This window comes from Mesoplodon bidens (assembly GCF_964165515.1).
Source record: "Mesoplodon bidens genome assembly, chromosome: 5".
NCBI lineage: Eukaryota > Metazoa > Chordata > Mammalia > Artiodactyla > Ziphiidae > Mesoplodon > Mesoplodon bidens.
The window spans coordinates 55,943,907-55,956,904 of NC_138161.1; the positions used below are offsets into that span (position 1 = coordinate 55,943,907).

A 12,998-nucleotide genomic window follows, 5' to 3' on the forward strand; every position below is an offset into this window, starting at 1 on the left:
TTATCTTAGTTTAGAATTTAGAGTTTATTATCATTGGTAGATTTTTTATTGATTTGGTTGCTCTCTTCCTTTTTTTTAATACATAGATATATATTTTTTCCTTTTTCTCTTTCTTTTTTCTCTGAGTGACTATGTGTATGCTTCCTTGTGTGATTTTGTCTGTGTAGCTTTGCTTTTAACATTTGTCCTAGGGTTCTGTCTGTACTTTTTTTTTTTTTTAATAAAGATTTTAGCACTTATTATCATTGGTGGATTTGTTTTTTGGTTTTCTTGCTCTCTTCCTTTTTTCTTTTTTCTTTTTTTTAAACTTTAATTTTTTTTATTTTTAATACTTTTTTAGGTTTTATTTTAATAACTGTAATTATTTTTATTTATATTCTTCCTTCATTCCTTCCTTTCTTTCTTTCTTTCTTTTTTCCCTTTTCTTCTGAGCCATGTGGCTGACAGGGTCCTGGTGCTCTGGCCAGGTGCCAGCCCTGTGCCTCTGAGGTGGTAGAGCTGAGTTCAGGACATTGGTCCACCAGAGTCCTCCTGGCTCCACGTAATATAAAACAGCAAAAGCTCTCCCAGAGACCTCTGCCTCAACGCTAAGACCCAGCTCCATTCAACAACCAGCAAGCTACAGTGCTGAACACCCTATGCCAAACAACTAGCAACACAGGAACACAACTCCACCCATTAGCAGAGAGGCTGCCTAAAATCATAATAAGATCACAGAAACTCCAAAACACACCACCAGACGTGGTCCTGAACACCAGAAAGACAAGACACAGCCTCATCCACCAGAACACAGGCACCAGTTCCCTCCACCAGGAAGCCTAAACAACCCACTGAATCAACCTTACCCACTGGGGGCAGACACCAAAAACAACGGGAACTATGAACCTGCAGCCTGGGAAAAGGAGACCCCAAACATAGTAAGTTAAGCAAAATGAGAAGACAGAGAAACACACAGCAGATGAAGGAGCAAGGTAAAAACCCACCAGAACAAACAAATGAAGAGGAAATAGCAGTCTACCTGAAAAAGAATTCAGAGTAGTCATAGTAAAGATGATCCAAAATCTTGACAACAGAATGGACAGATAGAATGAAACGTTTAACAAGGAACTAGAAGAACTAAAGAGCAAACAAACAATGATGAACAACACAAAAAAGGAAATTAAAAATTCTCTAGAAGGAATCAATAGCAGAATAACTGAGGCAGAAGAATGGATAACTGACCTGGAAGATAAAATAGCTGAAATAACTACTGCAGAGCAGAATAAAGAAAAAAGAATGAAAAGAATTGAGGACAGTCTTAGAGACCTCTGAGATGACATTAAATGCACCAACATTTGAATTATAGGGGTCCCAGAAGAAGAGAAAAAGAAAGGGAGTGAGAAAATATTTGAAGAGGTTAGAGTTGAAAACTTCCCTAATATGGTAAAGGAAATACTTAATCAAGTCCAGGAAGCACAGAGAGTCCCATACAGGATAAATGCAAGGTGAAACATGCCAAGACACATATTAATCAAACTATCAAAAATTAAATACAAAGAAAAAATATTAAAAGCAAGAAGGGAAAAGCAACAAATAACATACAAGGGAATCCCAATAAGGTTAACAGCTGATCTTTCAGCAGAAACTCTGCAAGCCAGAAGGGAGGCAGGACATATTTAAAGTGATGAAAGGGAAAAACCTACAACCAAGATTACTCTACCCAGCAAGAATCTCATTCAGATTTGAAAGAGAAATTAAAACCTTTACAGACAAAGGAAAGTTAAGAGAATTCAGCACCACCAAACCAGCTTTACAACAAATGCTAAGGGAACTTCTCTAGGTGGGGAAACACAAGAGAAGAAAAAGACCTACAAAAACAAACCCAAACTAAATAAGAAAATGGTAATAGGAAAATACATATCAATAATTACCTTAAATGTAAATGGATTAAATACCCCAACCAAAAGACACAGACTGGCAGAATGGATACAAAAACAAGGCCCATATATATGCTGTCTACAAGAGACCCACTTCAGACCTATGGACACATACAGACTAAAACTCAGGGGATGGAAAAAGATATTCCATGCAAATGGAAATCAAAATAAAGCTGGAGTAGCAATTCTCATATCAGACAAAATAGACTTTAAAACAAAGACTATTACAAGAGACAAAGAAGGACACTACATAAAATCAATGGATCAATCCAAGAAGAAGATAAACAATTGTAAATATTTATTCACACAACACAGGAGCATCTCAATACATGAGGCAAATACTAACAGCCATAAAAGGAGAAATCAACAGTAACACAATCATAGTAGGGGACTTTAACACCCCACTTACACCAATGGACAAATCATCCAAAATGAAAATAAATAAGGAAACACAAGCTAGAAATGATACATTAAACAACATGGACATAATTGATAGTTAAAGGACATTCCATCCAAAACAACAGAACACACTTTCTTCTCAAGTGCTCATGGAACATTCTCCAGGATAGATCATATCTTGGGTCACAAATCAAGCCTTGGTAGATTTAAGAAAATTGAAATCATATCAAGTATCTTTTCTGACCACAATGCTATGAGACTAGATATCAATTACAGGAAAAAATATGTAAAAATTACAAACACATGGAGACTAAACAATACACTACTTAATAACCAAGAGATCACTGAAGAAATAAAAGAGGAAATCAAAAAATACCTAGAAACAATTGACAATGAAAACATAATGACACAAAACCTATGGGATGCAGCAAAAGCAGTTCTAAGGGAGAATTTTATAGCAATACAATCCTGTCTCAAGAAACAAGAAACATCTCAAATAAACAACTTAAACTTACACCTACAGCAATTAGAGAAACAGGAACCAAAAAACCCCAAAGTTGGCAGAAGGAAGGAAATCATAAAGTTCAGGTCAGAAATAAATGAAAAAGAAATGAAGGAAATGATAGCAAAGATCAATAAAACTAAAAGCTGGTTCTTTGAGAAGATAAACAAAATTGGTAAACCATTAGACAGACTCATCAAGAAAAAAAGGGAGAAGACTCAAATCAATAGAATTAGAAATGAAAAAGGAGAAGTAACAACTGACACTGAAGAAATACAAAGGATCATGAGAGATTACTACAAGCATCTATATGCCAACAAAATGGACAACCTGGAAGAAATGGACAAATTCTTAGGAAAGCACAATCTTCCGAGACTGAACTAGGAAGAAATAGAAAATATGAACAGACCAATCACAAGGACTGAAATTGAAACTGTGATTAAAAATCTTCCAACAAACAAAAGCCGAGGACCAGATGGCTTCACAGGTGAATTCTATCAAACATTTAGAGAAGAGCTAACACCTACCCTTCTCAAACTCTTCCAAAATATAGCAGAGGGAGGAACACCCCCAAACTCATTCTACAAGGCCACCATCACCCTGATACCAAACCAGACAAAGATGTCGCAAAGAAAGAAAACTACAGGCCAATATCACTGATGAATATAGATGCAAAAATCCTCAACAAAATACTAGCAAACAGAATCCAACAGCACATTAAAAGGATCATATACCATAATCAAGTGGGGTTTATCCCAGGAATGCAAGGATTCTTCAATATATGCAAATCAATCAATGTGATACACCATATTAACAAATTGAAGGATAAAAACCATATGATAATCTCAAGAGATGCAGAGAAAGCTTTCAACAAAATTCAACACCCATTTATGATAAAAACCCTCCAGAAAGTAGGCATAGAGGGAACTTACCTCAATATAATAAAGGCCATATATGACCAACCCACAGGCAACATTGTTCTCAATGATGAAATACTGAAACCATTTCCTCTAAGATAAGGAACAAGACAAGGTTGCCCACTCTCACCACTATTATTCAAAATAGTTTTGAAAGCTTTAGCCACAGCAATCAGAGAAGAAAAAGAATAAAAGGAATCCAAATCGGAAAAGAAGAAGTAAAGCTGTCACTATTTGCAGACAAAATAATACTATGCATAGAGAATCCTAAAGATACTACGACAAAACTACTAGAGCTAATCAATGAATTTGGTAAAGTAGCAGGATACAAAATTAATGCACAGAAATTCTTGCATTCCTATACACTAATGATGAAAAATCTGAAAGAGAAATTAAGGAATCACTCCCATTTACCGTTGCAACAAAAAGATTAAAATACCTAGGAATAAACCTACCTAAGGAGACAAAAGACCTGTATGCAGAAAACTATAAGACACTGATGAAAGAAATGAAAGATGATACAAACAGATGGAGAGATATACCATGTTCTTGGCTTGGAAGAATCAACATTGTGAAAATGATGTACTACCAAAGCAATCTACAGATTCAGTGCAATCCCTATCAAAGTACCAATGAAATTTTTCACAGAACTAGAACAAAAAATTTCACAGCTTGCATGGAAACACAAAAGACCCTGAATAGCCAAAGCAATCTTGAGAAAGTAAACCAGAGCTGAAGGAATAGACTCCCTGACTTCAGACTTTACTACAAAGCTACAGTAATCAAGACAGTATGGTACTGGCACAGAAACAGAAATATAGATCAATGGAGCAGGATAGAAAGCCCAGAGATAAACACATGCACATATGGTCACCTTATTTTTGATAAAGGAGGCAAGAATATACAATGGAGAAAAGACAGCCTCTTCAGTAAGTGGTGCTGGGAAAACTGGACAGCTACATGTAAAGAATGAAATTAGAACACTCCCTAACACCATACACAAAAATAAGCTCAAAATGCATTAAAGACCTAAATGTAAGGCCAGACACTATAAAAACTCTTAGAGGAAAACAGAGGCAGAACACTCTATGACATAAATCAAAGCAAGATCCTTTTTGACCCATCTCCTAGCAAAATGGAAATAAAAACAAAAATAAACAAATGGGACCTAATGAAACTTAAAAGCTTTTGCACAGCAAAGGAAACCATAAACAAGACAAAAAGACAACCCTCAGAATGGGAGAAAATATTTGCAAATGAAGCAACTGACAAAGGATTAATCTCCAAAATATACAAGCAGCTCATGCAACTCAGTATCAAAAAAACAAACAACTTAATCCAAAAATGGGCAGAAAAGCTAAATAGACATTTCTCCAAAAAGATATACAGATTGCCAACAAACACATGAAAGTATGCTCAACATCACTAATCATTAGAGAATGCAAATCAAAACCACAATGAGGTATCACCTCACGCCGGTCTGAATGGCCATCATTAAAAAATCTACAAACAATAAAAGCTGGAGAGGGTGTGGAGAAAAGGGAACCTTCTTGCACTGTTGGTGGGAATGTAAATTGATACAGCCACTATGGAGAACAGTATGGAGGTTCCTTAAAAAACTAAAAATAGAACTACCATATGACCCAGCAATCCCACTACTGGGCATATACCCTGAGAAAACCATAATTCAAAAAGAGTCATGTACCACAATGTTCATTGCAGCTCTATTTACAATAGCCAGGACATGGAAGGAAACTAGGTGTCCATCGACAGATGAGTTGATAAAGGATATGTGGCACATATATACAATGGAATATTACTCAGCCATAAAAAGAAACGAAATTGAGTTATTTGTAGTGAGGTGGATGGACTTAGAGACTGTCATACAGAGTGAAGTAAGTGAGAAAGAGAAAAATAAATACTGTATGCTAACACATATATATGGAATCTAAATAAATAAATAAATTGTTCTGAAGACCCTAGAGGCAGGACAGGAATAAAGATGCAGACATAGAGAATGGACTTGAGGACATGGGGAGGGGGAAGGGTAAGCTGGGACAAAGTGAGAGAGTGGCATAGACTTATATGTACTACCAAATGTAAAACAGATAGGTAGTGAGAAGCAGCCTCATAGCACAGGGATATCAGCTCAGTGCTTTATGACCACCTAGAGGGGTGGGATAGGGAGGGTAGGAGGGAGATGCAAGAGGGAGGAGATATGGGGATATATTTATATGTATAATTGATTCACTTTGTTATAAAGCAGAAACTAACACACCATTGTAAAGCAATTACACTCCAATAAAGATGTTAAAAAAAAGAAAATACTTTAAAGATAATCAGAGGAAATAAAAGAAATTGCAGGGGTTAAAGGAGTAGGAGGTAGTGAGGTATACACCTATTTGTGGGAACTAGTCTCCAAAGATGGCCCTCCAGGGAGCCAAAGTCTCTAGTATTTGCAGCCATGTGTAGACCTTACCCCTGTGACTCATCACTGTTAGGAGTCACACAGAATCACTCGACTGTATTGTAAGCCTTCCTCACAAGAGTCTTTGCCCCTTTGGTCTCTTGGAATATTTGCTTTTATTGCCCTGAATTGCCACGTAGTAAGTCCAACTCCCCTGTGCCTGCCATGCTATGAGGAAACCCAAGTTAGCTACATGGAGAGGTCACACAAAAAGAGAGATTTCCAGTCAGCCCCCAACTGTCTAGCTATCCCAGCCCAGGAGCCAGACACCCAAATGAGTAAACCTTCAGATGATTCCAGTCTGAACAGCCATCTGCGATAAGCCTGTCAACCCCCAGAACCAAGAGAGAGAATAATAAATTACTGCTTTAACTCTAAGGTTTTGGAGTGATTTGTTACATATCAATAGCTAAATAGAACATTACTTTTTGGTCAAGGAGTCAGATTAAGACAGATATGGACAGACTTTGCTTTTTTCTCAAAATACCATTCTTAGTATGGAAAAGTCTTTTGTTTTTTGCAGTGGGTGAATAATGCCCATATGGAATAATATTTTATTCTTTGGAACAAGAAGGAAATAAATGGATGAGTGAATAACTTATAAGGTGAAGAGAGAAGTTATAATTAATGGTCTTAACCTTATCAGTAAGATGTTAACATTTATTAAAAGGAAGGATTCAGAAAGGCAGGGTTAGAGGTCTGTTTCTCTTCTAAAATAAAACAAAGTGAGTTAGAAGAACAAAGAACTTCTGAGCAGCAATGAAATTCTACAGGAAGTTGGAAAGTATAAAATTCACACCTAATTAGTATGGATTTATGGTGAACCTATCAACAGTTTTATGATTTTATGACTTCCTCCTAAAATATACAGAAACAGAAGAGTTCCTGAGGTTGAATGAGAGGCAAAGAGTATGAAGAGAGTGAGGTCTTCCAGGGCTCACTTGGGCTGACAAAAGAAGATGAAGCCGACAAGGGCAAGGAGTGAGAATATTTGAGTTGAGGACAGAATCGATACAAAATGCAGAATACAGAAGAGACGGAGGAAGAGAGGTCCTAAGTCCTCACTAGATTTATATTTTAAGATAATTGGAGGTGGGTTGGCAGGGACAGTGGAAAGAAAGAAAGAGAAGGAAAAGCAGGGTAGTTGTGTTCCTACTCAACATGGTCTTTAAAGGAAATTAATGCTAAACGTTTCAGGAGTCACTCAGTATCTGAAGAAATTCTACATTTTTCTGGCCACCATCCATAAAGATCAAGCTTTATTGTTGGTTCGTCTTTCCTGGATGACTATAATTTCTGCTCACAAGTACAATTTGGCACCAGCTACTTGCTCTGTGTGATCTCACGCAAGGCTCCTCTCAACTGCCAGGAGGTAAGGCAGCTCTTACCTGTGATCTGATACTAGTCATTCTAGATGAGAGTTGGCAGTGTAGAGATTAATGGGCTCAGTGAAGAAAGAACGTGTGATAAAGTTTCTCCTAGTGTTGGCTCGTTAAAGAGATGCCAGAGGACATGAAGGAGAAAAAGTTCTCTCCTCCCCACAAAGCTATTTGTGCCGCCATTTGTTCAGAAGGACTCAAAGTACCTGAGCCCCGCCGTGGAATGCTCCCAACTCAAAGCCATCCTTCAAGAGAGAAGCACCACTCATGAGCTAGTGGTTTCACTTGTCCAGCCTACTTACTACATCATCACTAGAGAGACCCACAAGGAACATGGACTGGAATTCCAATGAAACCAGAAACCACTGTCAGGCTACCTTCAGGAGATGGTCATGTGAGTTTAACAATCATTGAGATTAGACCTGATCTAGCCAATCTGAAGATCTCTAGCCTCCACTAGCAAATACTTTGAGTCACCAATTTGCTTTAGCTTCCTTTTCCTTCCCCTCCTCTGCCTACTTCCATGTCCTAAATCCTCAAGGAGGGCTTGGCAATGTTCCTTACCTTAGCTCTGGTCATCTGCTCAACATGGGTCAGGACATCATTCACTTTGAGCTGCAGGTCACTCTTGTCTTTTTCCAGTGTCTGCTCGACCTGTTGTAGATTTTCTACCTGGCTCTCCAGCTCAGCCAGGCTGTCTCCGTGCCTCTTTTTCCAAGAGACAGAGGTTGCCTCAAAGTGCAGTGTGGACTCTTCCATGTCTCGGCAGAGCTTCTGGAATTTTGTTTCTTGTTTCTTAGTTATTTCCAGCTGAGCCAAACTGGCCCCTCCTGTCTCCTCCAGCCCCTCATTCAGATCTTCCAGCTCTCGGTGAGGTCAGTTCTCTCCCTTTCTACCTTGGCTCGAGTGGTCCTTTAAGTTTCCAGTTCATCTTTCAAAACCTGTATCTGAGTCTGTAGCAATAAATAATTTTGATTTTACTAAGCACTTGTAGCATATTTTATATTCAAGAGCTCTACTGTATTTTTTTTCTCACAACTAACACTTCTGGTTCTCATTTTATAGTTAAAGAAGATAGAATACAGAGAAATTAAGTGATTTGATCCAAACCAGTACCAAGAGCAGAATTAAAATTTGTAATTCCTCCCAATTTCCCAGGGCTTGATGATAAGCAACCTCATTATACTATATACATGAAGAGGAAATTTTAATAAAGAGCACTTTCCAAAGAAATAGAAAATATTTTTCATATAACAAAGAATCACTTTAAAGAGAGCTTATTTAAAAAAATAACATGATGAATGTTATATACAATACCTCATTTATCTGGAATTTGCTTACCTGACAACCTCAACTATTGGAAACTTGGGCAAAAATCTGATTAATAGACTAAATACCTCTGAGTTCAAGCAGCTAACTCATAAGCATCAATTTAATTTTATACACAATTCTGACAAACCTGGTTACTTGGTTTCTTAGCCTGTAGGTGACTTAAGGTAGCAGGAAAATTGAAATAACAAATAATTTTAATTTGGTGGAGGAATTAGACTACTAAATTGCATAGTAATCTGATATCATTAGAAGCAGAATTAAAAGACAAAGAAAAGAAGTGATAAGAACTCTCAGAGCCCATAAGTCTTTCAGTGTAATGGCAAAGAGCTCGACAAATCTTGATAGCATCATTGTGGGACAGTACAGTAAAACCAAGGATGGTGGGCTTCCCTGGTGGCGCAGTGGTTGAGAATTTGCCTGCCAATGCAGGGGACGTGGGTTCAAGCCCTGGTCTGTGAAGATCCCACATGCTGTGGAGCAACTAGGCCCGTGAGCCACAACTACTGAGCCTGCGTGTTTGGAGCTTGTGCTCTGCAACAAGAGAGGCCGCGACAGTGAGAGGCCCGTGCACCGTGATGAAGAGTGGCCCCCGCTCGTCGCAACTAGAGAAAGCCCTCACACAGAAACGAAGACCCAACACAGCTAAAAATAAATAAATTAATTAATTAATTAAATTAAATTAAATTTAAAAAAAACAAGGATGGTCATTAACATCATCTTAAATAATTAGGCATAGGTTAGAGTATAGGGAAAAAAGGATAACTTCTATTTTAGAATATTAAAAATTTCATTAAATAAGAGTATGATTGCTGAGAGGAAGCTAATTTCTAGACCAACCCAATAAGTAAGGCTATCTAATCTGTAGATGAGTTATGACAGAGAAGGTGCCAAAAAATGTATGATTTCCACATCCAGGTAATTGTGATCCCCTTCCAATTAGTTATCTTGAGATCCAATACCTTTATTTATAACAATACTGTCACTGAACCAAACATTTCTGAAACATTTCTTTAGAAATAACCTTTAGTGCTACAGTAATCAAGACAATATGGTACTGGCACAAAAACAGAAACAAAGATCAATGGAACAAGATAGAAAGCCCAGAGATAAACCCACACACCTATGGTCAACTAACCTACAACAAAGGAGGCAAGGATATACAAAGGAGAAAAGACAGCCTCTTCAATAAGTGGTGCTGGGAAAACTGGACAGCTACATGTAAAAGAATGAAATTAGAACACTCCCTAACACCATACACAAAAATAAACTCAGAATGGATTCAAGACCTAAATGTAAGACTGGATACTATAAAGCTCTTGGAGGAAAACATAGGCAGAACACTCTTTGACATAAATCACAGCAAGATCTTTTTTGATCCACCTCCTAGAGTAATGGACATAAACACAAAAATAAACAGGTGGGACCTAATGACACTTAAAAGCTTTTGCACAGCAAAGGAAACCATAAACAAGATGAAAAGACAACCCTCAGAATGGGAGAAAATATTTGCAAATGAATCATTGGACAGAGGATTAATCTCCAAAATATATAAACAGCTCATGTAGCTCAATATTAAAAAAACAAACAACCCAATCCAAAATGGGCAGAAGACCTAAATAGACATTTCTCCAAAGAAAACATACAGATGGCCAAGAAGCACATGAAAAGCTGCTCAACATCACTAATTATTAGAGAAATGCAAATCAAAACTACAATGAGGTATCACCTCACACCAGTTAGAATGGGCATCTTCAGAAAATCTACAAACAACAAATGCTGGAGAGGGTGTGGAGAAAAGGGAACCCTCTTGCACTGTTGGTGGGAATGTAAATTGATACAGCCACTATGGAGAACAGTATGGAGGTTCCTTAAAAAACTAAAAATAGAATTACCATATGATCCAGCATTCCCACTGCTGAGCATATGCCCAGAGAAAACCATAATTCAAAAAGACACATGCATCCCAATGTTCATTGCAGCACTATTTACAATAGCCAGGTCATGAAAGCAACCTAAATACCCATTGACAAACAAAAGGATAAAGAAGTTCTGGTACATATATACAATGGAATATTACTTAGCCATAAAAAGGAATGAAATTGAGTCATTTGTTGAGATGTGGATGGATCTAAAGACTGTCATACAGAGTGAAGTAAGTCAGAAAGAGAAAAACACATATCGTATATTAATGCATGTATGTGGAACCTAGAAAAATGGTACAGATGAACCAGTTTGCAGGGCAGAAGTTGAGACACAGGGGTAGAGAACAAACGTACAGACACCAAGGGGGGAAAGCCGTGGCGGGGTGGGGATGGTGGTGTGATGAATTGGGCAATTGGGATTGACATGTATACACTGATGTGTATAAAATTGATGACTAATAAGAATCTGCAGTATAAAAAAACAAAAAACAAACAAAAAGCAACTAATACTAAACTTTCTTTGGGTTATTTGTATGGAAATATGTTAATATAAATGTTTCAGACATTTAAAAAAAAGAAAGAAACTTTAGAGAGTTTTTTTAAATCATCAGGGTAAGAAAATTTGTATTTTAGATAAATTGAACATTTTTTGGATAAAGTATCATTTGAAGAGAAGTCTGGTGAATATGATAGGCAATCACTTGGAGATTAATATTGTCTGAAAGCTTGCCCATAAAGCAGTGAGACTGGTCTAATTTGGCTCAAAATATCTCAGAAGGTAATAATCAGAAAAAAGTTCCAAAATTATTTAGAATAATAGTTACATTAGTGACATAAATACTTAGCTTCAAAGGAAAAAAATCCATCTGCATGTATACATGAGGAGTTAGATGTATCCATGCTTTAAATTACTTTATAATATGGTCATATAGTATAAAACAGTTGCCTGGTCTAAAACTTATAAATAGCTGTCCATTATCAAATAATGTTTAGAGGCTACATGTAGATACAAGACAGATTTTCAGCATAATTGCCTTCTAATCACAAAAACTAATCATCATAAAAAATTAAATTGGTAGCATTGAATGCTTACCATGGGTCAGGCACTGAGCTTACCACTTAAATGTACTGTTGCATTTAATTTTAGCTCAAAGGTTGTCAGGAGGATTAATGAGTAAAAATGTAGACGTCCAGGGTTTTAGCACAATACCTAGTTTATGTCAAATGTTCAACAAATTAGCTACTTGTTTTTTATTATCTTCGTGATAAGGAAATCTAAGCTTAAACAGTAATGTTCTCCAGAGTCACATATCTATAGAATGCCAGGTTACCTTCTCAACCACTGCTCTTTTCTGCCTCGTCTGTAGTTGGCTAGAACTATGGGTACCTTTGCAGAGCATTTGTTACTGAAGTGTCAATCATCACCCATGGATCTAACTACAGGTGCACACAGGTATTTGATAAATGATTACCTGGAGCTCTTTAACCATCTTCTGAAGCTGAGCCACCAGGCCTTTCTCATTCTCCACCTTTGAACTCATCTGATTCATTTCTAATTCTTTCCTGTTAGGGAAAAGAGGTATCAAGTGGAATTGCTCAGAGTAATAACATTTTGTTTAAATATTCTTTAAATTATAGTAATAACACATGAAGTCATTCACTGTAAAAAATACAACTATCACGTCTATAGCTGAAGTCTTCTTGGCTATTATACCCAATCTCTCTTCCTTGCCTAGAGGTAACCACCATAATCAGTTCGGTGTGAATCCTTCCAGACATTTTTCTGAGTATTGACATATGTTTGCGCTTATGTATCAGTAGAAGTAGTTTCATTTTCTTTACTGTGAAAGGTATAATACTGTATACATTTGAATTTATAATTCTACAACATTTTTAACCCAATAATACATGGAGATTTTTCCATGTTGGCCTACACATAGATTACTTCACTTAAAAATTAACTGTGACATACTAGTTTATGATTTAGATATCATGTGGTTATTTATCCATTTCCCTATTAATAAACATTGAGTTTTTCCCCAAAATTTTACTTTTACAAATAATGCTGTTCATATACATGCACCCTTGTGTACATGTGAGTGTCTCTACAGAGTGGATATTGAGCAGGGAACTGGTGCGTCGGGTATAGGTATGTGTTTAAAAA

The 12,998-nt window shown here is 36.9% G+C and overlaps 1 protein-coding gene across 1 annotated transcript in view; it reads right to left on the minus strand.

Moving 5' to 3' along the window:
* Window positions 1-12,998, minus strand: part of MYH15 (myosin heavy chain 15) — a gene marked incomplete at both ends in the record, with an annotated part of 190,996 nt that overhangs the window by 66,609 nt on the left and 111,389 nt on the right. The window contains 4 exon segments of the mRNA XM_081235333.1: window positions 8,145-8,449; window positions 8,452-8,494; window positions 8,498-8,533; window positions 12,307-12,397. Of these exon segments, the coding sequence (XP_081091459.1) occupies window positions 8,145-8,449; window positions 8,452-8,494; window positions 8,498-8,533; window positions 12,307-12,397 (475 nt within the window).